Here is a 24,746-nt window from a genome sequence, read left to right as displayed (position 1 = left end):
ATCATCGGTGGCTAAGTTTACCGGTTTCACCCTGGGGTCCCAACCTGAACCGGAAACTCTGGGAATTTCACCTGATACAGACTCGAGGTTGACAGCCACAGTTTAACAACGCCCAGAAGCTTCCGGGAGAAAATGCGGAGGCTAAGAGGGATCTGGATTGTTTTCGGTGCCTCCGGCCTAGGAGGGGCTGGACGACCCGCCGAAGGGTCCCGCCTTGGCCTCCGGGTCCAGGGTTGCACCCGGCCGGGTCGGTGGCCTGGCACAGTCGGGAGGTTTCTGTACGTGTCGTGCCTCTGGAGGGGAGAGGCGCGCCCACAGGTCGCTGAGCCAGACTCCTGTTTCTCCCCAAAGCGCACAGACTGCGAGCCTCAGGGGTGCTTGGGTGCTACGTGCCTCGTTAGCTATGCCAGTGCGCGTGCAACCCTCCTGGGGTCTTTCAGCTCCGGCGCTGGAAGAGCAGCCACTGTCCCCGCCCCCCGCGGGGAAGGGTGCATTCTCCGAGGCCAGCCTGGTCAGGTGACGGTGGCGGCGCGGCCTGGGCGGAGACGCGGAAGAAGGCGCCCTCGGCTCTCGGGCGGCTCTCGGGCCTGGCGGGGGTCCATGCTGCCGCCGGCGCTCCCGCTGCTGCTCCCGCTGCTGCCGCTGCCGCCCGCCCTCGGCGCCGCGCGCTTCGAGCCCACCTGGCGGTCCCTGGACGCGCGCCCGCTGCCCGCGTGGTTCGACCGCGCCAAGTTCGGCATCTTCATCCACTGGGGCGTGTTCTCCGTGCCCAGTTTCGGGAGCGAGTGGTTCTGGTGAGCGCGCCCGCCTCCTCCGTGGCCTCCGACCCCGCTTTGTCCCCCGGCCTTCCCCGCCACCCAGTCCGTGTCGCCTTGGCCTCTTGGGTTTGGCCCCTGGTCAGTTTCTCCTCCCGCCGCGTTAACCGAGTTGACCATTTCCGGGTGTTAAGTGTGTAGATTATTGTGTAAGTGGTTCGCCCTGGAAGACAGTGAAGTTTTCTCCCGTGTGCCTGCAGTTGCTGTCACACAGGGTGGCTTTGGTTTCTCAGCGTCCTGATGGTTGGTTACACGTATCAAGTTGGAGTGATCACACTGTAAACACTGAGTGACTGAAGCAGCAGACATTAATCCTCTTGTGTGGGGTCATGGGATGAGCGGTGAAGCTTGGGTCTAGACTGTCCAAGGAGACCCAGTCCCGATGTCCCACGGCTGCTTCGCTGCCGCCTGCCGATTTCCAGTCCTCCTGCCCTGAAGTGTGGTTAAAACAGAAACTCACGGCATACGGAGCGTCTGCTCATTCGAGTACGCATGGGCTCTTTAATGTTAAAATGTCGCCATGTGTGGCTCTAGGAATTACAAAAAGGTTCTAGAATGTTACCTAAAAATACTACCTCTAATTATTAATAAACTACTGTATGAAACCTGCTGCACAAGTAATCGATCTTTAGGCTTTACCTTGAGATCCATGTAAAAATGAGCAGGTGATCTCTTACAACTTTGAACTGTTTCACATGCTTTTCCTGATTAAATACTTCAGGTCTTCAGTTCTTCAGGATAGAAATGTTATCACAGATACACACACACACACACACATATATATGTACATTGATGCAAATAATTCATAATCAATCTATAAATCAAAATTGGAGCGAGTTTATGATGAGCCAACCCTGAAGACCATATAGCCCCGAAAAGTCCCTTCACAAAGCAAGGAAGCGCTCCAAAGAGGTGGGGTGTACAGAGCGGTTATCTACAGTCTTGGAACAGAGTGTACATTACATGTGATGGGAATGTCCCCTTTCCAGTAGTCACGAGGTGGTTTTTCTGGCACAGCAGGTGAGTGGCCACAAGGTGAGCACAGCAGGTCGGTAATTAATCCTTAGTTTTTATGAAGAGATAGTTATCCTTAAGGGAATGCCAATATGGGGAAGATACATCCCTATCTTTAAGGGCATCATCCTTGTCTTTGGGACGTAGTAAATGTTTAAAGCAGATGTACAATGCATGCTCAACAGGCCACGTCAGGCCCTTTTGGAAAACAAGGTCAGGCTGAATCAGTTTTATACCAAATGGCTTCCTCATATACTCCAATATATCCTATCGCTTGTCATTTATTCATCATATATATATGTTTATACACACAGTAATACACGTATATAATATATTCCCAAGTAAAATAAAAATATAAACAATGAGTATTTATATTTACATCCATTTTATACTACATACATAGTGTACATCAAATTTAATATATACAATATATGGTAGATACCATACAGAGTATGAACTATGTATTGTGTTAACATTATGTTATATGCATGGTACCACTTTCTACAGAGAGATTGGCTTCTGCAACCAGAGACCTTTCTTATTACGTTAGGCCAGTTAATATAAAAGAACTGTGTAAGCTATGGAATACTAGTCTTATACTCTTGACAAACCAATGGTAAACAAATAGCACTTTCCCCCACACTGGCATTTCCTTAAGGATGAGCATCTCTCCCTAGGCTAGGAACTGACTGCTGCGCTCACCTGTGACCACCCAGCTCAGGACAGCACACCTGCTTCCTGCCTGTGTCCATCAATCACTGTGCTGACAGGGCAATCTCGTGACTATTGTAAAAGGGACATTTCAATCATATGTGATACGTGCTCTTTGATGGTATATAGACACTCTGTGCACCCCACTTCTTTGGTGCCCTTCCCTCCTTGGGGAAGGAAGGCCCGGGCTAAGCTAGTCCTCAGATCTGGCTCAGAATAAACTCACTCCAATTTTCATTCATAGATTGTTTATGGATTGTTTTCATCAACACTTTTGAAATCCACTCGTAAAACAAGGGGCTCTTTCTCGCCATATCGTGATTTATCAAACATGTTTCCTTCAGGATGTTATGAATCTTTATTTGCAAGGTTTGCGCTGTGAGACATTTTGAATTTGTTTTTGAAATGTTGCAGATTAGCTAGGTACATAAATTGACAGATTTTCTTCTATTAAGATATAATAAATTGGGGCTGGCCCCGTGGCCGAGTGGTTGAGTTCGCGCTCAGCTTCAGCGGCCCAGGGTTTTGCCGGTTCGGATCCTGGGCGCGGACATGGCACCGCTCATCAGGTCATGTTGAGGCGGCGTCCCACATGCCACAACCAGAGGCACTCACACTAGAATATACAACTATGTACTGGGGGGCTTTGGGGATAAGACAAAGAAAAAAAAAAGATTGGCAACAGTTGTTAGCTCAGGTGCCAATATTTAAAAAAAAGATATAATAAATTATATTTTGACTTATCATTTTGTTCAACCATAAAGATTAGGTAAATATGCATTTGTGCTGGAAGAGGATTTGATGTTTGTTAGTTAACACTTGTACTCTGTCAAAAACAGCTAATTTGGGGTCATTTTATTTGCAATGGTTAGCTTTCCATTTTCTACAAATGAACACAGGGTTGTGTTGTGACCTAGAGCAGTAAAGATACGTCTTAAACAAAAGAAAATAGAGTATATTTCTGATGGCCTGGAAGTACATTAACCCTATAGAAGATTCTTTAATTACCTATAGTTTCCCTTTGTGTCCCCTCTAACCCTCTGCTCCCCACCCCGCTTTGACTCAGGGCTGACAACAATAGAGATGAGTGTATCTGACAGTCCTTAAGGGCAATTCAAAGCAAATAAAATGATGGGCTGTTTACTGTAAGTGCCTCTTTTCATTTCTATTAGTGTGAAATTTGAGCAATGACTCTAGACTACAGTAGAGAATGCAGGTTCAAATGCAGGTAGGAGAAAATAGGAGAAATCCATTATTCTGTTCAACTTTCTGAGACTTTCCAAGTTTCTCTTCTGTAGTTCAAATGAAAAGGTAAAAATGCATCATGGATCAATTAGGATGCTTTCACTTCAAGGTATAGAAAACCCAAATAAAATGTGTAATAGTAGAACTTGTCATCATAACAGGAAATTTAGAGGCAGTTTGCTCATTGATGAAATCAAAGATCTAGGCTCTTTCTGTCATCCTCAGCCTATTGACTTGTCCCTTCATGGTCACATGATGGCAGCTAGGCATCGCTTCACACAGCCTTGTCTAAAGGCAGGGAGGCCATTTCCAGAATCTCCCAAGTTGGGTCCCCTCAAGTTCCACTGGCCGCATGGGTCATGTGTCCATGTCGCAGCTGCGATGGAAGCTGGGAAAGTCTGCCTCTGACTTTCAGGCAGGCAAACAATAGTGCCTGCGACATACGTCCTTCAACGAGGACTGCCCAGCAGGAAGGCCCTCCTGATGGTCTTTGGGGATGTAGTGCTGGTTACGGATTGGCTCATCCTGTAGAAATACTCTTGTGAAAAGAGTGGTGGTAGAAAAAAGTGGAAGGTGGGTCAGAGATGGGGCTTGCATGTGTTTCATGAGGATAGTTACTGCTGTGTTTCTCTAAAATGTATAATTATGTTTTAGATATGGCTTTCCTCATGAAGCCTTGCTTAGGCAGTTTAGGCTGCATTAATCAGAATAAGTAACATATAACGAGTAATCCTTCAAGGTTGAGTCAATATATTAAAATAACAGCACTTCTTAATTTTAACATTGTGCCCTCTGCCACTTGTTCTCCGCTAGTGAATACAATATGGCTGCATGTGATTTTAGACACCTAGTCTTCCTTTCGAAGCCTTCCTCATTTGTGTTACAAAGGACTGGCTATCTAAAGATACATACTATATCTTGCAATTTAAAAGTAAAGAATTAAGGGCAAATGGGTGGCTGGGTTGTCTAGCATGTTCTAGTTTATGAGCTGAGTGTATTTCATAGAGGGATAGATGGAAAACGAGGGGAGTTTTGGTTTAGATAAGCTTTCTTTAAGGCAAAGTCATACTACTGGGGAAAGGACAAAGAGCATCTGGGTACCATTTAAGTAAGAGGGAATTACTAAAGGGAGCTGGGGCAATTATTTCAAATGTTCATGTGCTGTTTCTATTCCTCCACTTTAGGTGGTATTGGCAAAAGGAAAAGATACCGAAGTTTGTGAATTTTATGAAAGATAATTACCCTCCTGATTTCAAATATGAAGATTTTGGACCACTATTTACAGCAAAATTTTTTAACGCAAACCAGTGGGCAGATATTTTTCAGGCTTCTGGTGCCAAATACATTGTCTTAACTTCCAAACATCATGAAGGTAAGTAAGTGCAACATTTGCAAACAATGACAATGGTTATAAAATGCAAAGTAGTGTTTTTGGAAGAAGATACTAAAGTAAGTTTACTCATGAAATCAGAGTTTTAGGAGCAAACATAAGTGGCTATTGACATTCGCTTATAATTTCAGGGACCACATGTTCCACCCAATTAGGTATGCAGAAAGATCATACCCTCCACATAACAGAGAAAAAATGAAAAATGATCATATATTATTATATGCATATTTAACAATATTCCCAAGATTTGATTAAAGCTATTTGAAGTGGGATGTGGGTTGCAGGTCAAAGTTTATAATTGGAATTGTTCTCTTTCCTTTCATTCCACCTCTGTAGTGCATTCTGGGAAGGCACCATGGGGCTTGTGCTGCCGCAGTCTTGTGTCGTTACCAACACACATGGCTGCACTTTTGGCCAGTTGGTGGAGAATTTGTTAGTGATGAAAGTGACACAGATCACCTGGAAGGAAAAGGATTGTGGAACTGTGATGGTGCCCAGAAACATCAGAGACGGTGGAAGAAGGTCTAACAGGAAGCGCAGTGGTTCTCTTAGTCGGGGGTCTCCAGAGAAGCAGAGACCACAGGAAGTGTGTTATAAAATACTGGCTCACGCGATTATGGAGGCTGAGAAGTTCAGACCCGGGGCAGCCCAGGGTGTAGTTCCAGTCCAAGTCCAGAGGCCTGAGAACCAGGAGAGTGGATGATGTAGCTTCTACTCCAAGTCTGAGTCCAAAGGCAGGAGAAGACTGATGTGTCAGCTCAAACACAGGCAGAAAGAATTATTTCTCACTCAGCCTTTTATTCTATTTAGGGCTTCAGTGGATTAGATGAAGCCCACCCCCTATTGGGGCGGGCAGGCCCCTTTACTCAGTCTGTCTATTCAAATGTTAATCTCACGTGGAAACACCCTCATGGACATACTCAGAACAATGTTTGACCAAGTATCTTGGGCACCTCGTGGCCCAGACAAGATGACACATAAAATTAACCATCACAGTGGTCCTACATTAATAGGATGGTTTCCACCCATTACCATTCCAGTGTCAAGAAAGCATCAACAAATTGTTATTGTTCCTACTGCACGTTAACTCATTTGACAATTTTTTTGCATAACCATCTTTGCCTTGGTTTAGGAAATTTTGCCTCATTGTTTTCTCCAGGGATGGGGAGGGGAGTAGGAGGGAAGAACTCCCAACATCTGGAATTATCTTAGAATATTTTTCCTTTGGCCACATTCTAGTGGCTTAATGATGTTGTCCTATAGATGTTTCTCCTGGTGAGATGGATATTTGTAAAGTGTATTTGTGTGTGAACATGTTGATTTCCTGATGTCTGTGAACTTCTCTAAGCTGGCATAAAGTATTACACAGTGAGCTTATTTTAAAAAACAAAACAAAACGACTCTTAATCATACTGTGAGGACAGATGATGTGGCTCACATTTATAAACTTTCTGGGACCCACCTTGTCTGATGTTTTCACTGCTTATGGAAAAGACCCCGCTGAGCTGGGTTCCTCAGGAAGACCACTGTGAGCTTATGGTGGTGCTACTGAACCGAAGATCCATTGGGTTTTCGCATTGCCTGACATTAGGGCCTGTCAAGTTGAGACATTTTGAATAAGACTAAATATCAACACTGCTTTGAAGCCTATCACAAACATCTTGGGAACAAGTGTGAGCTGTTTTAAAAGCTTCTTAAAAATGAATTTAAAAGCTTGTCCTAATTTATAAGAGTAAAGCATTTCACCCACAAAGTGTCTATGTATGTCTGTTCTCAAAGATTCTTTTACATTTTCTTAGGACAGTAGCAATGCACAGTCATGCTCTGCACAACGTTTCCGTCAATGACAGACTGCATGTGGGATGGCGGTCCCATAAGATTAGTGCCGTGTAGCAATGCACAGTCATGCTCTGCACAACGTTTCCGTCAATGACAGACCGCATGTGGGATGGCGGTCCCATAAGATTAGTGCCGTGTAGCTAGGTGTACAGTAGGCTGTACCATCTAGGATTGGGTAAGTGCACCCTACGATGTTCGCACGATGACGAAGTCGCCTAAGGACGCATTTCTCAGAACACATCCCCGTTGTTAAGTGACACACAACTGTACTTATGTCCCGAGGCACTGAGTAAAATTTCGAGGCTTTTATATTATTTCTTAAGTATTTTGGTTTCTACATTGCTTCTAATATCTTAATGTAGAAGAAGCAGCTATCTAAATGCAAATTCCTTTTAAAATGAATTATTTCGAAGTGCTTGTATAATGGCAGACGTTTTTCTTACCCATTTAATTGGTAGATAATTCACTTTTAAGTAATTTAATGAGCAACACCCAAGCTCAAGACTTTAGAGAGGATGAGATTATGAAAGGTGGGTGTAAGTAGACTTATACTACACATGGATTGCTAGTGTTCTAAAAATCACATAAAATAATAAATAATAAAATATATTATTATATTTATATATTATATATAAATATTAATATTTATTAATATGTAATATATTAATATAATATATTATTATATCTATAATAAAATAAATAATCCTAAAACCAGGGGATATACTGTAATCCTAGCTGTGGTCTGCTAATGTTGGCTGCTGATTTTGTGCTAGACTATGCCAGCAGTTGGCTGGGGATGCAGCAGAGACCACCGCGGATGCGAAGCTCCCTCAAGCGCTTCTCGTCTCAGAGGAAGCAGGAGACAGGCCAGACTAAACCGACCGTACGGGCACCCTGAGAGTTACGTTTAGAAACCTCCGTTCCACCTTGTTTAAATTCTCACTTGCTTCTCACAGCAAAGCAGATATGTACCATGAAGACAATTGCCGTAAAGCAGTTGTAGTAGAAGCAGTTATTATGTGTACCATCTGACTGGCTTTGACGTTTGTAGAGGTGGAAATTTGCCAGAATAAAATCGACTTGCTTACAAAGGTTTTTTGTGTGATCGCGCAGGCTTCACCCTGTGGGGCTCAGAGTACTCGTGGAACTGGAATGCCGTAGATGAAGGGCCGAAGAGGGACATCGTCAAGGAACTAGAGGTGGCCATTAGGAACAGGACTGACCTGCATTTTGGACTGTACTATTCCCTTTTTGAATGGTTTCATCCACTCTTCCTGGAGGATAAATTCAGTTTGTTCCACAAGCGACAATTTCCAGTTTCTAAGACCTTGCCTGAGCTCTACAAGATAGTGAACAAGTATCAGCCCGAGGTCCTGTGGGCGGATGGCGATGGAGGGGCCCCGGATGTCTACTGGAACAGCACCGGCTTCCTAGCCTGGCTGTATAACGAAAGGTGTGTGCACTTTTCGCTTGCTGTAGTGACCTTACACGTTCCTAATACATGTGTAACATGTCAATCCCCTTGCTTCTTGAAAGATTTCCTTTCAGGCTCATTTGTGGTATGGGGGAGGAAATCCTTGTAAACAATGCTTATTAGATATATCAATATTTATCCAAAGTAATCAAGAGTTACAAATCAAGGGTCAAATACAACTCAATAGTCTGATTTGGAGTCAGACTAAAAATCACAGAATCAAGAACTTTGAAGACATTAATTTTGTGGGTCCCCCATTTTCATCTCCTATTTGGGGACAACTCTGTTTTTTCATTACTGTTTCTGATTATGTGCTTTTCAATTCCTCCAATTGCTTTTTTTTAATCCTCTTACCCTTTGATTTTTGCTGCTCAGTCATTTCACCTTTGTCTGTCTCCTCCTTTCCTTCATGGTCAGCATTCTCACCTCTTCCTATTCTTTCCTATTGCTTTCTAGCTAGTTCCAGGCTGCCCCATCAGAACAGGGAGTTCTGTCAGAGCTCCTCCATTTGGCTTAAACTATATGAACCCCATTTATATTTGTAACTAGAAGATACTTGGTATTGGGCTATGAAATGAAGGAGCATTCTGCTTGTGTCCCAGGGCCCACAAAAGGCACATATACAAGTACGGTCATATGCCACATAATGACGTTTTGGTCAACGATGGACCCTGTATGTGATGGTAGTCCCATAAGACTAATACCATACAGCATAGGTGTGTGGTAGGCTAAACCATCTCGGTTTGTGTAAGTACACTCTATGACGTTCACACGATGAAATTGCCTAAGAACACATTTCTCAGAGCATATCCCTATCATTAAGCAATGCGTGACTCTTTCTGGAGAGCTTTTTTTCCAATCTTTTTTTTTTTTCCTGCTTTTTTCTCCCCAAATCCCCCCAGTACATAGTTGTATATATATTTTTTTTAGTTGTGGGTCCTCCTAGTTGTGGCATGTGGGACGCCATCTCAACGTGGCCTAACGAGCAGTGCCATGTCCGCACCCAGGATCCGAACCCCGGACCCCCGAAGTGGAGCGCATCAACTCAACCACTCAGCCATGGGGCCGGCCCCTCTGGAGAGCTTTTAATACTTAAAACAGCAGTTTCTCCAGGTCTTCTTTCCAACGGGAAAGACTGAGAGCCATCCACTTTAATTTATGAACCAAAACTGTCCCATCTAAGTGGAGAGGTGCAAGAGGTACCACCTGCTATGATAAATAATGTTGTGGGGCTATTTCAAGCCACAGTGAATTAATTCCATGATGACAACAGTCGACCTTCCTGAGTTTGTTTTATATTAGGCACAACTGTAAGGGAAAGAGAAAGGCTAGAATATTTGAGATTATTCAGTTATAAGTGAGAAGAATGTCTCGCTATCACTCACAATATGGGGGGAAGCTTCAAATAATAGTATAATACTCTTATAAGTGCTGTCTGTGCGGGGCACCAGTCTAGGTATTTTATATAAATTATTTCTGTTCTAATAATAGATGAGAAAATTGGTTATTCAGAAGAGTTAGGTCACTTGCTCTAGGAGAGGGAGCTTAGAAAGTGACAGAGGCAGAACTGCAATCAACCTGGGTCTATTTGATTTCAAAACCATGGGCTTCGCATTATATTCTGCTACAGTTATTTTCAGGAATGGATTTCAGTCAGGCCTCTTTTCAGTGACATTTTCTTTCATGTCAAAAAAATCTTACTTTCTGTTTAAAAAAGTTATACCTTTCATTTCAGCCCTGTTCGGGACACAGTCGTCACCAACGACCGTTGGGGAGCTGGTACCATCTGTAAGCATGGTGGCTACTATACCTGCAGTGACCGTTACAACCCGGGACATCTTTTGCCACATAAATGGGAAAACTGCATGACAATAGACAAGTTTTCCTGGGGCTACAGGAGGGATGCTGGGATCCATGACTACCTCACCATTGAAGAATTGGTGGAGGTACAGTAAAATGTTGTGGTAATATTCTTAATAATGTGGGTGTGTGAGAACTATTTTTTATAATTTATATAGCTCAGTGGCCTATGAACACAGGACATCATTCTATCCTCTATGTTGGTTCTCCTACATAGTGACTATATATGTGTGTATAGGTCCATAAATACAACATATTAACACTTTCATGATAGAATTATTTTATCTCACTAAAAACAAGATTTATTCTTAATTTTTTAGCAACTTGTAGAAACAGTTGCATGTGGAGGAAATCTTTTGATGAATATTGGGCCCACACAAGATGGCACCATTTCTGCAATCTTTGAGGAGCGATTAAGGCAAATGGGGTCTTGGCTAAAAGTCAACGGAGAAGCCATTTATGAGACCCACACTTGGAGATCCCAGAATGACACTGTCACCCCAGATGTGTGGTAAGTTACTCTCGTCACCAAGTACTATTGATAGAGGAAGGCATTTAAAATTTCTCAGAGATATAAAGAGAAAAGTAGGATAAAAAATGAAATTGGACAAATGTGTACCTATATAAAACACTTTTCAAACTTTACTGTAAAGAGAAGGAAGGGGAAGAAATCAGCCTGTTTTTCAAAACTTGTTATTCAATTGAGATTAAATCATCTCTAGAAACCTCCTAGTGGTGGACAAATTTTAGTGAAAAGTAGCCAGTTCTTATAAAAATTGTAAGCCATTCAGAGAAATGAAAAATGCTGAGTGGTTAACTCAAAAGAGAGACTTCTGTTTAATCAGTTAAGTAAATTCTAACTTTTGCAGATGTTATGTCACCTCAAATTACCAAGCAAGAGGCGCCAAAGGGCAGAAAAAATATTAAAAATCAGCCCAAGTAACAGCATTAATTAACTGATTAAAACATTTGTAATTTGTTCATGTTATTCAAATGAACTAAGCCTGAAGTTTCTTTAAAATTAATGATCTTGCTGATTTTTCTTCTAACTAGTATCTTCTTTAAAAGCCTGTCTTAGGCTTCTCTCTGAGCTTTGGAAGGTTCCGTGTGCCAATGAGTATCTGAATCAGACTCTGCAGATATGATGGTTTCTGATGTGGGGTCTCAACGTACGTAAATAAGAGTAGTATGAGTGAAACTCTAGAAATTCACTTCGTGTGGCCACCAATGTGAGTACAGCCTGCTCAAGTATAAATGAAAAGATTAGACTGAATGTTCTTCTTTGATCTTACTCGACTTTTGACTTAAAACAAACTGTCAGCTCAATGAAGAAAATAAAGCAGAGCAGTCGAGACAGCAGCGGCAATTGAAGAATTTTAGAATGTAGGGCCTGGAGGAAGCCACAAGAACTCAGCCCCCTCCTCCATTGCACGGAAGCTCGTTTAAATCTGGCTTTGGAATTTGCTTCTGCGCTTATATTTGACTACGAGGATGTCTGATCTGGGACTTTGCAATCATTAACCATTATTCTCGGCGGTTCCTTTCAGTACGTACAGATAGAAGCCAAGGTATTGAACAAGGCCTGTAAAAGGCTGATCTGGCTCCTGCGAGGCTCACTGAGGCCGGCGGCCCTGCCTCCTCTCCTCACTGGAGGTGCTCTTCCCCTCAGGCGCATCGTGTGTCCTTCGTCTCCTTGCAGCCTAGGAGTTCATCTAGAGATGCCCAGGTCCATCCTTAAAACCCTTCTCTGTCACTGTGCCACCACTCCTCTTAACACAATTCTTAGTGACTTTAATGTCTGTATTCACAGTCTTCTAATTTGCTGGCCCTCAGTTCCTGTCCCTCTTCTAGGGACCTTGTCCACTCTACGTTGGTGGCCCCTTTTCTGGTCCTAACTCAGGCCTTCCGTAACAACAACTGCACCTCTCCCCTGATCTCGATTTGAAGCACTCTGCCGTCGACGACCACCTCTTATACTGTAGCTCTCTCCACACAGCACGTCAGCGTCCAAAGGGATCTTCCTACGGCATGACCCAATCATACCATCCTTGATCCTATCACTTTTCCTCTGCCCCGGGCCCTCTCATGGTTTGTCTTCTTCTTTATGTAGGTCCAATTCTTAGCCTGTCACTGCATTGCCTCCACCCTTTCTCCCTCCGTCATACTCACTTCACTTTGATTAAAACTTGATTAAATTCAGCCCTACTTATTCCATGCCTGTCCCTGGGCAGCTAAATGTGACTAGAAAAACACACATACGCACACAATGTCAAGTGATCTCACTTTTGGCTTCAAGGCCAAACTCTGTGTCCTGGACTCCATCCCAATTAGCCACTCAAGGATATTGTTCTGGCAATTCTCCCCATCTTCAATTTTCTCTCTTTATTAGATCCTTTCCCATCAGTATGGAAACATGTTATTTCTTTCACCTTAAGACTGTACTCTTTCATCTTAAAAAAGTACTCTTTCCGTGGCCTAGTGGTTAAGTTTGGCATGCTCTGCTTCAGTGGCCTGTGTTTGGTTCCTGGGCATGGACCTACGCCGCTTGTCAGCAGCCATGCTGTGGCAGCGACCCACATACAAAATAGAGGAAGATTGGAGACAGATGTTAGCTCAGGGTGAATCTTCCTCAAGCAAAAAAAGAGGAAGATTGGCAATGGATGTTAGCTCAGGGCAAATCTTCCTCAGCAAAATAAATAAATAAATTAATTAATTAATTAAAAAATAAAATAAAATAAATTTTAAAAAGTACTCTTTCAATCCTTAGATTTCCCGCTACCTTTCTGTTTTTCTCCTTTCCTTTATAGTAAAACATGTTGAAAGAATTGTTTTTACTTGCTATCTCTAATTTCCTGCTCTAGGTTTTCCCTTGAACCCACTCTGGGTAGGCTTCTGCCCTACACTCCATAAAGTCACTGTTATCAAGGCCCACAATAACCTCTCCCTGGCCACGTCCAGGTCAGTTCCCAGCCTGTTTATGGAGGCATTTGCCTTAGTTGATTGCCCGTTGTCTTTTTTTTTTTTTTTGAGGAAGACTAGCCCTGAGCTAACATCTGCCGCCAATCCTCCTGTTTTTGCTGAGGAAGACTGGCCCTGAGCTCACATCTGTGCCCATCTTCCTCCACTTTTTATGTGGGATGCCTACCACAGCATGGCGTGCCAAGTGGTGCCATGTCCGCACCTGGGATCTGAACTGGCGAACCCCGGGCTGCTGAGGTGGAATGTGCACTTAACTGCTGCACCACTGGGCTGGCCCTGCCCCTTGTCTTCATCATGCCTAGTGGCTGCTCCTTCTGTTTCCACCTCAAGTTCCCAAGTGTTAAACCTTGAGGTGCTGAGCCTTCGTCCTTGGACTCCTGTTCTCTGTTTAGCTTAATTTCCTAGATGATCTCGTTAATTTCCATGGCTCTAAATGCCCTCCTGATGACCTCTACAGTGCAGACTTCTTTTCTTGAACTCCAGACTCATATATTTAACTTCCTAGTCACTATCACCACTTGGAAGTATAGGCATCTTAAACCTGCTATGTTCAGAACTGAGGTCCTAACTTTTGAATGTTGCTCTAAATTGGCTCCACCCACAGCCTCCTTCATGCTCAGTTATGGCAGCTTCATCCTTTTTGGTGGGTGTCAGGCCAAAAACCTTGGAGGCCTTAACTCCCCTCTCATTTATATCCCACAGCCAGTCCATCAGCAAATAGCATCTTTATCTTTGAAATACATCCAGAATCTGACCACTGCTCATCCTCTCTGTGGCAACCCTCACCCTCTTAGTCTCCATTGCCTCTCCCCTGGATTATTTCAGCAGCTTCTTGACTGATCTGTTTCCATCCTTGACCCTTTAATCTCTCTGCCACCAAAACCTTATTTATTTATTTATTTATTGGTGAGGAAGATTGTCCCCTCAGCTAACATCCATGCCAATCTTCCTCTCTTTTGTATGTGGGACGCCGCCACAGCATGGCTTAACGAGCATGAGTAGGTGCATGCTAGGGATCTGAACTCATGAACACTGGGCCTCTGAAGTGGAGTGCACAAACTTAACCTCTAGGCCACTAGGCTGGCCCCCCCAAAACCTTTTAAATAATAAGTCAGGTTATGGCACTCCCAGGCTCAAATTCCTCCAGTGGCTTCCAGTTTTAGAGGAAAAAACAGACCTTATAGAGGCTTACAAGGTCCTATGAAAACTGGCTCCTTGCTGTCTCTGTGATCTCGTCTGCTCCTGCAGCCACTCCGCCCTCTGTGCTGGCCTATCTACAGGCGACGCACACTCTTACATCGGGACGTCTGTGTCTGCAGTTCTCTCTTGCTCCAGATGCTCAGGTCTCCTTAAAGAGGTCTTCCCTGACTATTTTATTTAAAATAACACCAGATGCCTCCTTCCCAACCCAGCACGCTCTATCCTCCTTACCTGGCATCGGTTTTCTCCATAGTGTGTAATCCTCCCCGACGTATATTTATTTGCTCATTCTAGTTTTTCGACTCCAATGTAAGCTCCGTGAGGACAGGGACTGTGTTCAATGCTGCTTCTCCAGCTCTAACATAGTGATTAGCATTTTAAGATTTCGATTAATATTTGTCAAATAATTGAGTAAAAAAATGAATTGTTTTCTTTGTCTAGAGCTTACCCTTCTTATCTTTTTTCTCATTTATCCTTTAAATCTCAGATTAAATGTCATTTTCTTGTGGAAGCTTCTTGTTGATGGTCTGCTTTAAAGGGATCCCTTTGTTATACTTTCTCAATTTCCTTTTCTTTCGTAGTGCTTATCAAAACTCACACTTTTATATTATTTGTGTGATTATTTCATATCTGTCTGCCTCACTCTAGTCTAAGGTCTGTAAGAACCATAACCAAGTGTGCTTGTTTTCTGTCATGTCACTAATGCTGAGCTCGGTACCTCGCCCAGTGCTGACACATTCGGATCTGTGGGATGAGGGAATATGCAGATTTGAATCAGCAGGCAGAAAGCCAGCCATCTACCCTTGCTTCTTATCCCCCTTGCTCGATTTCCCCCCATATTTCCAGCTTCATGAGAACAGTCTGATGAAGAGTAGTACTAGAAAAATCTTTGTTCCAATAACTTCCTTTTAGTATTGGGGAAGTGTGGGGTGGAGGGGCTGTGATATTGTGATTTATATTTGCTCTTCATCCCTGTTTCTGGCACAGAACTCCTAAAACTCTTAGAATTTCCTAAGTGATGAGAGCTATAAAGGTGTCTCTTGCTATGTTAATGACGTGGCTTTTGGACCCCACCTAAGGATGGGGCTGGATGCCCGGAGTCTCAGCCATGTGCTTATCAAAACTTTCAGTCCCACCCTCGACCTCCAGGGTGAGGAGAAAGGCTGGAGGTTGAACCTATCATCAGAGGCCAGTGATTTAATCTATCAGAGCTATGTAATGAAGCTTCCATGAAACCCCGAAAGGGCAGGGTTTGGAGAGCTTCTGGGTTGGAGAAGGTGCTGGGAGAGTGGCACGCCTGGTGAGGGCATGGAAGCTCCACGTCCTTCCCATGTTCCCTGCCCTCTGCATCTCTTCCATCTGGCTGTTCCTGAGTTACATCCTGTTATAATAAACCGGTAACCTAGTAACTAAAATGTTTCTCTGAGTTCTGTGAGCAACTCTAGCAAATTAGTCAAACCCAAGGAGAATTCAATGGAACCTCCCTTCTCCAGCCGTGGGTCAGATGCCCAGGTGACAACCTGGACTTGTGATTGGTGTCTGAATTGGGGGGGCAGTCCTGTAGGATTGAACCCTTGACTTGTGGAATCTGACACCATGTCTGTATAGATAGTGTTAGGATTAAGTTGAATTGTAGATACCTCACTGTTGTCCAAGAATTGCTTGTTGGTGTGGGAAAACCCTCCCCTGCCCCACAATGGAATTGGAATCAGAACCCTTTTAGGTGTTTTTTTACGCAACCATGAGGCTATTTTTCCTTCCCTTTATTAAAGAACACATTGGTAAATATTATTAAATGGAAGTATCTCTATCAAATAATTCCAGACCTGACCCATAAATAATGAGAAATATTACTATATATTTTTTTCCCTTTTAACCAGGTACACATCCAAGCCTAAAGAAAAATTGGTCTATGCCATGTTTCTCAAATGGCCCACATCAGGACAACTGTTTCTTGGCCAACCCAAAGCTACTCCAGGGGCAACAGAGGTAAGAGGGAATCTTATCTTTACTGTTCCTTTAAACTGCTAACTAGTATACCCTGATGAAAATATAATATAACTTTTAACTTCAAGGAGAGCCTTATATGTGTTCCTCTTATACCTCACAGGAGTAATTTTGAAATCAGCTTCCTCAATGGTAATGTTTGGTCAAAACCTTTGAAAACTTTGATTTCCCAGAAAACTACACTTATAAAACAGCTACATTATCTCCATGCATATCAGTATAAAGCAGACATTCTTCACAGTCATTCTATGTTGTTCAAGTTCACTGCATGCATCCAAAATGACTCTTTTCATAAAACTGTAATTCAGATTCTTCCCGACATTCCAGCCCAGAACACATTTGAATAAAAGTAAGATGTCACGGCCCTATTATTTCAAGTTCATAAAAAACACTTGGAGAAAGTCAAAGGTTAATCTAACAGTTATAACCATGAGGTCTGGCATTGAGTTTATTTTGACAGATTTTATAGCTTATTTTTAAGAAACTGACAATTTCCTTGGAGGTGAATTGTCCATATTCTTCTCCTTGCGTCATCTTTCCATAGTTCATTTCTAACACTTGTGTTTGCTCAGGCAGAAAAGAAGATGGAGCTTAATTCTCATGTTTAATTACAGCTTAGTGCCCTGGGTATAACATTATCTTTTTATTTTATCTAAGTTCTCTTTGGCCCCATTAATACTGTTACTTAAAAGTTCAGTTTTGTTTTGTTTTTTTTGAGGAAGACGAGCCCTGAGCTAACATCCACCACCAATCCTCTTTTTGCTGAGGAAGATTGGCCCTGAGCTAACATCCGTGCCCATCTTCCTCTATTTTATATGTAGGACGCCTGCCACGGCATGGCTTGATAAACAGTGCGTAGGTCTGTGCCCAGGATCCGAACTGGCAAACCCTGGGCCGCCGAAGTGGAGAGCGCTAACTTAACTGCTAAGCCACAGGCCCGGCCCCAGTGGGTTTTGTTTTTGTATTGCTCTAGGTGAAAAGCAAAGTTTTCTGGTCCCAAATAACTTAATAGATATGTAGAAATCTGCTTGTTTACCTTCACTTAGTATAAGACTAAGGATGTAAAAAATTACAGTACTAAGTGATCACACTGACCTATTGTTGATTAGTGGAGGCTGCTGGAAGAGCTGGGAAGAGTGGCTGGATGAGGGAGTGGAGCCTTTCTCCAAACATTCTGTCTAAGAACTGGGCAGGCTTTGGTTGGGCAGACTGGTTCCAGCGTCATTTTCCCTACTCTGACACTCCACTCACAATTCTCACTCCACTGACAATTCTTCTTCCCCAACTCCTGCACACTTTTGAGGGCGATACAGAAGCAAGAATATAGGAGGCAAGACAGATGTATGACTCATTTGGATCAAGACTTAAAACAGCTTGTGAACCACTAAATAAAAGTAAACAATGAGTCTCCCGTCCCTAGTGCTTTTTAAGAAACTCCCACCACTCCTCTCCCCAAAACAGAAAGTGGGCGAGTCAGAGTCACACTTGGAGACGTGTGTGTGTGTTTTTCATTTCAGGTTAAACTGCTGGGACACAGCCAGCTGCTTAACTGGACTGCTCTGAAGGACAGCGGCATCGTGGCAGAACTGCCGCCTCTGGCCCCTCATCAGATGCCCTGTGAATGGGGCTGGGCTCTAGCACTGACCAACGTGCTCTAATCTGCAGCAGATGGTTTGTGCTGCAGTGCCGGCTAAGACTAGCAAATGTCAAGTTTCTAGCATTGTAGGACAAAGAGAAAGCCAATGTAAAATTGGTCAAGAAAAGTCAAGTAATTAGTTAGGCAGTTCAGCCCTTTTTCCCTAAATTACCCCTGTGTAACTTTGCAGTTGCAGTGCACTTTGCCGTTGAAAGCTCTTCACATTGAATTTCTTTCCATGTGTGATTCAGAGGTGGGCCTCTTTATTTTAGAGTAGCTAGGAACTGGTGGTGTTAAGGACTGAATTGTGTCTCCTTCGGAATTCACATGTTGAAGCCCTCACCCCCAATACGACCGGATTTGGAGACAGAGCCTTTAAAGAGGTAACCAAGGTTAAATGAAGTCCTAAGGGTGGGACCCTCCTCCAGTAGGACCGCCTGTTGCTTAAGGCATCCAGTCTGCGGTGTTTTGTTATGGAAGGCTAATACAGGTGGTGTATTTCCAATGCTTACAGTTGTCTTTTTATTAAAAAATTTTGTCTTTTTTTCCTCTTGCTAATAAAACTGATATATGTTCACTGTAGATATTTTAAGACATACAGAAATGCTCAAAGGTAAAAATGCCCGTTCAGGTCACTGTTAACATTTTAGTACAGACTCTTCTAGGTGTTTTGGGGAGGAGGGGCGGGGGTTGGAGGTGTGGGCCTATTTCTGTAGATGGGCTAATTTGAAGTCCAGTTTAAATTAATAAATCTGCTTCTTGTATTTGCCTTCAAGCAAATTGAAGTTGAAAACCTCGTTAAAAATTAGGAAGTTTATTCAGATCTCCCCTAAGAATGAAGCAAAATAATGAAGCAAAAATATACTGATTTTGATGTAAATTTAAAGAAATGCTGATTAAAGCACTTACTTCCCTCAACAAAAGATGTTCAGTATGGCCGGACCTTTACTTGAAGTGCTGCAGGTTCCATTTCTACATTAACCAAATGCAGACATCTCACTGTTTCCAAAAAATGTTTCAAATAGAGGAATAAAACACTATTCATATTTATTTCCCAAAATCATGCTAAAGTTGAAAAACTTAAAAATTACTCATTGTTGAAGTTCCTACAACTGTCAAATTTTTGAAACCATGCAAAGTATTTACAAGAACAAATACTTTCATAGTTCTAAATCCCAATTAACATCTTATTAGAGATCCAATGTGGACAGATTTATATGATCCCACACACTAGACTAAGAAAATATAAAAGGAGGAAAAAACCCAAACAAACAGTGTTACAGAAATCTTATCCTAAAAGTAGGGTCATCTCTTTCAAGAAATTATTTTTGAGACTAAAGCCTGTCAACCACTTAAATTCTTACCATGTCCTTCTTTAGCTTTACAAATTGAGAATAAAGGGGGAAAATGGAAATATTTAAGCAAATTATAGTTAGATATAGGGTTTCGTTAATGAGTAGCTATGACAGAGGTAAATGACAAATACAGCTCGCCACTCAGAGGTGCTGGTAAAATGCTCTAATATGAAAAATTATGAGATCCCAAATTTAAATTTATTTAAGGTATATCTTGCTTGTATGTGAAATGTACTACAACCAGGTCTCATAGCAAGGATTTAAAAATATTCCAGCAAATTCTTAGAATTATCTGTGGTATGGAGAACAAGAATTATAGTAAGGATAATTAAAAATAAAATTTCTCATTACCTCTTTTAAGCCAATAGTTTTTATCCTCCAACCAATTAATCCTTTTCCCAGAGTTATTAATAGGTATAAATTGCCTTGTTTAAATTTCAGTAACTTTTGATTTTTCTTTAATGACTAGAGAAAAAGTGAAGGCAAACCAACCTAGATTATTAGCCTGAATAATCTAGACGTTGATATCATTTTAAATATGGACATCGCTTTAATAAGATTCTATCTCATTTTCTTATAAGTGCCATATTGAAGCCACACAATTACGCTAAAAGGTCAGGCTATTCAAATAAATATGAATTAGGACAACAGAAAACAAGACAGATCTTTTGCCTTCTGTTCACTTCAATTTTGTAAAAGACCTCACTAGATAAAAATCTTCCTACCTAACTCCTGACCAAATAAATGAAATGCTCCTATCAAATTTTTATATATACACAGTAACAAACACATTTACCCAAGTTTGAAGGAGACAAAGTAGAAGCTATTTCAAGTAATCTCTACTTAAGCAGCTCACTAGGTTGACTGATGCTCTCCGTTCCCTTGGGAAAGCTGAGTGACGCCTGGGGCTGGCTGCAGGCTTTCAGTTAGGGGGCATCTGTTTGGCACACCCTTTGCTTCGATTTCCACTTGTTACAACGGATGTTTACCAAGGGTTCGTTGGGTTTGTTACTGTGGGGGGTTGAAGAGTATTCTCCAACAATTCATGTCCACTAGGAAGCTCAGAATGTGATCTTACTTGCAAAGTGTCTTTGCAGATGTAACTAAGAATTGAGATAAGTATGCACTGGATGTGGGTGGATCCTAAATGAGGGTATCCTTCTAAGAGACATAGAGAACACAGACAGAAAAGATGACCATGTGAGGACGGGGCAGAGACTGGAGTTACGCTGCTACAAGCCGAGGAACACGGGGCCACCAGAAGCTGGAAGAGTCAAGGAGGATTGGAAGGGTTCTTCGCTAGAGCCTTCAGAGGGAGCCCGGCCCCAAAGAGACCTTCATTTTAGACTTGCGCACCAGAAAGCTGAGACAATCAATTTCTGTTTTAAGCCAGCCAGTCAGTGGTCATTTGTTACAGCAGCTCTAGGAAACAAACGCGGTTACCAAACTGATGATGCCAGTCAGACTTATCGTGATTACATAAGCTGATGACATGAGTGTGAAAAGCAGTTTCTGTGAGACCAAGTTGAATACTTTGGAAAGACTAGATAAAAGTAGATAAAAGTGTGTTGCCTTTTTTTTTTTTTAAAGGTATTGATTAGTTAACTCTGGTCAAAACAGTTCTAAGAGACTGAGAGAAAATACAGTAACAATCTACAAGATTCACAACTATGTAACGTAATGCATGTGACTGGAACAAGAAAGGCCATTAGAGAATGCCTGTCAGCCCGCCTATACCGGAAAGGCAGAAAAGGCCTGGGTCCTACATGAAATAACTGGCAAACAAAGAATATTTATATTTCAAGTTGAAATATCTAAGAATACATGTGTTATTTTTTTCAAGATACCCTGCTTTAAATGACTTTTTGGATTAACCAAACAACTAAGGGTGCCAGACAGGAAGGCTCCTACTACACTATTAGGAGACAAATTTGTAAAGTCTAAGGCCAATTAGCTTCAAATACATGTGGTTTTTACCTTGTTATCTGTCCAACTGCCACAACCCTACAGATGCAGATGATTCCACGTGACGACTCTCAGCTGATCAGCCTCCTACCCTTACAAGATAACACCTGTTCAGTCTCCAGTTTTCCTTGGATGAAATCCTGGTTAATATTGCTGGAAGAGATGGACGGCCTATTACACACACATTCACTAATTTTCTAAAATGCAGTTTTTCCATCACTCTTAGAAATAACATTACTATATTGTCAAATTTTGAAAAGAAGCATTTGCCCTCCTCTCCATCTTTACATCTGGTGTTTTAAAAAATTTTTTAACCTTGTAGACATAGACCCCCTAGCAGTTGGCTTCGGGCCTAGCATGGCCTTAGAAGAGACTTCACAATTCATTGTTTGCCTTCTACCGTTTAGTTATATGTTATGTTTAAGGAACACAAAAATGACGTTACTGAAAATATTTCTCATATTACTGAAAATATATCTAATATACTGATGACACATAATGATTCATTTATTTCTGCCCTAATCACCTTTATAAATACAGAACTATAGATTTACTAGAGACAATGAATGATTTTTTTCAGAATAAAATGCTATTTATTGTTTTATAAACAAACAAGCTAAAAGAATGTATCAATTACCAGTTAAAATGAAACTTGAAAACTAGTGTATTCTCCCCAAAATAAGAGCAAAAAACGCTATGGGACAAATAACTTAATGGCTATAAAGTATAAACTCAACAAAACTATATTTTACTAAAATATTTTATTGCAATAAGATATTCACTGTGCTCAAAATCAATACAAAGTAAGTTATTAAAATTATTTACATACAAATGATTGAAACTATGTAGTTAATAACAGCTGTGAGTAAACTGCATCAACACAATTTCAGCCTCTATCTAAATCAATATGTAATTGTCTAAGGATTGTTAACAATAGTAAAGAAAAAAAACAGCTGATCATGGTTGTTAAAATCATTGATTTCTGGGACCAGCCCAGTGGCACAGCGGTTAAGTTTGCACATTCCACTTTGGCGGCCCAGGGTTCACTGGTTTGGATCCTGGGTGTGGATCTACGCACCACTTGGCAAGCCATGCTGTGGCAGGCATCCCACATATAAAGTAGAGGAAGATAGGCACGGATGTTAGCCCAGGGCCAGTCTTCCTCAGCAAAAAGAGGAGGATTGGCAGTAGATGTTAGCTCAGGGCTAATCTTCCTCAAAAAAAAAAAAAAAAAATCACTGATTTCCATTAAAAGAAAAGTCCCCCATCAGATATATTTAAGAGAAATAGTTTATTCTTTTGAAGAGTTACTGAGGGAAAGTCTGATTCACTCCTGAAACTGTGGCCCAGTGAACTTTATGATTTATTTAAATAGCATATTTTTCAAACTTCACATCTATTTCCCATTTTACCTCAGTATCAATGTCAAAGTCTACTGCATTTCATATTATATAAAAAAAGTATCTACATTGGTTTTTAGTCACTTTGGAACCAATATCCACGGTCTAACAAAATATTAACAATTCTCATATTTGCACCGTGTGTACTCAGATACGCCTGCAAAAAGGAGTCTGTTGATGACCTAAAAAAATATATTAAGATGCCAAATAAATCTATTTTATTATGAAATGAAGACTTTGATTAAGAATATATTCCTATTAGGCATTTCAATAACAAATCATTAGCCTACATATAGTTGATTTATTCAATGTCTTTTAAAATGAATTCCACTGTACTGTTTCTTGAGGGAAACAAATCATTTCTCCAGTTGTTGAGGAGTACTGAAAGCTTCGTATACATTAGCGGCAAAGTCCTTTACTTGCTCCATCATCAACAGGTCCTAGCAAAGACAATACAACATTACAGTTTGTAAAAAGTACAGATACTTTGAATTCATTTCTACAATCAAGGAACGAATTTAGCTCTAAGTTTTGTGGCATTAAGGCCAAAAGGCAAACCATTTAATAAAAGTGTTTTTTGTAATAATATTTTATATAAAATTATCACAAAATTTCTTGTATTTCTTATAAAATTATAATAAATTCTAGGAGCTATTTAATGTTTAGGTTCTTATATAAGGGATGGGGGGTATGGTAAGTATTCAAGTATGACTTTGAGAAGAAGACCAAAATAGTCTTCAAATGGATTGCTGTGTGTCATGTCCTAGATAAGTATCTGTTGAATAAATGGTTACAGTACAAGGATAAAGTCTAAAGGTAGTAGTGGGAAGCTGACATGACGTGGCTGAGGTACATTACTTTCTAGAAGGTCTAACATAGACTATATGTGGTATGTCATATGTTACACACACATACGTCAACCACACACACACTTGAGGACAAGCGTTCCTAAGGGAGATGTGAAACTAAAGACAAGGAAAAACTTAACCTTTATTTTCATTAATCTTTAACTAAAATTTAGCATTTGTGTCAATTATGAATGTAGGTGACAAACTGTGATAGTATTAGCAGAACCTGTGAATTTGTCTTCACCAGAAATCAGACACTTTTGTATCATATGATAGTTGTGGGAGTTATATGAACTGCCATCATCTCTTATTTAATTCATGACAAAGAAGCAATATTGCTACATCATAAATTTAATTTAAAAAATTATTTTGAAAACTGTGTCTAATTGGTTTTCTTTAAAACCTATGTATTTTACAATATGCATCTATAGACATTCTTCTGAGAAGGGGCACGTAGGCTTCACCAGACTGGGAAAGGGTCTGCGACACAGAAGCAGTTAAGTGCTCCTGAGAGCGTCAGAAAAACAGGAAGTGGACCTGTACCTTTTGTTCTCTTTTTCTTAAATATCAGAAATCCCATGTGAACTTTATGCAAATCTTGATCTCAACAAATTCATGCTTACATTCTCGGGAGACCACTTGGTATTTTAATTTATAGAAATTATAGTTAAAAAAATTGGTGGAGGTCTTGTCAATTAATGGTCTAGCCTATCAATTTAACCTACATCCAGCCACACTAAACACTTTACTAAACATCAGTATCAACGGTGTTTTTACTAGATTGAAACCTTTTGTTTTCCTTATCAATTATACCAACTTTAATTAATGTGGCACATGAATGCTTACACACTAACGCTAGCGTTACCATGCTCCGTTGCCTTGCCCACTTGTAAGATGAACAGCCCATAACAAAGCCAGAGACTCTCATGAAATTGGAGAAAGGTAAAGTTACAGATTAAACGCCAGAAGTTACAACCTTTTCTCACACTGATACACGTGTGGAAATTA

General features: G+C 41.2%; 2 protein-coding genes across 4 annotated transcripts in view; one reads left to right on the top strand and one right to left on the bottom strand.

Annotated features, from left to right (window-relative positions):
• Nucleotides 1-117: 117 nt before the first annotated feature.
• Nucleotides 118-18,745, top strand: FUCA2 (alpha-L-fucosidase 2). The gene is made up of 7 exons (XM_014850688.3): nt 118-794; nt 4,970-5,157; nt 8,128-8,467; nt 10,224-10,434; nt 10,669-10,859; nt 16,408-16,516; nt 18,052-18,745. Exons 1-7 carry the CDS (start codon nt 133-135, stop codon nt 18,190-18,192), a joined length of 1,842 nt encoding a protein of 613 aa, XP_014706174.3. The 5' UTR covers nt 118-132; the 3' UTR covers nt 18,193-18,745.
• A 3,487-nt stretch (nt 18,746-22,232) lies between these two features.
• The window catches only part of PEX3 (peroxisomal biogenesis factor 3), a 32,331-nt gene continuing 29,817 nt past the window's right edge, over nt 22,233-24,746 (bottom strand). For all 3 annotated transcript variants that reach the window (XM_070506542.1, XM_070506540.1, XM_070506535.1), the window contains one exon: nt 22,233-23,330. In XM_070506542.1, the coding sequence (XP_070362643.1) occupies nt 23,247-23,330 (84 nt within the window). In that variant the 3' untranslated portion in view covers nt 22,233-23,246. The remainder of the gene's footprint in view (nt 23,331-24,746) is intronic.

This window comes from Equus asinus, chromosome 1, assembly GCF_041296235.1.
Source record: "Equus asinus isolate D_3611 breed Donkey chromosome 1, EquAss-T2T_v2, whole genome shotgun sequence".
In the NCBI taxonomy this organism is placed as follows: Eukaryota; Metazoa; Chordata; class Mammalia; order Perissodactyla; family Equidae; genus Equus; species Equus asinus.
The sequence above is the reverse complement of the archived record's forward strand: the minus strand, read 5'-3'. Positions and strand labels throughout refer to the sequence as shown.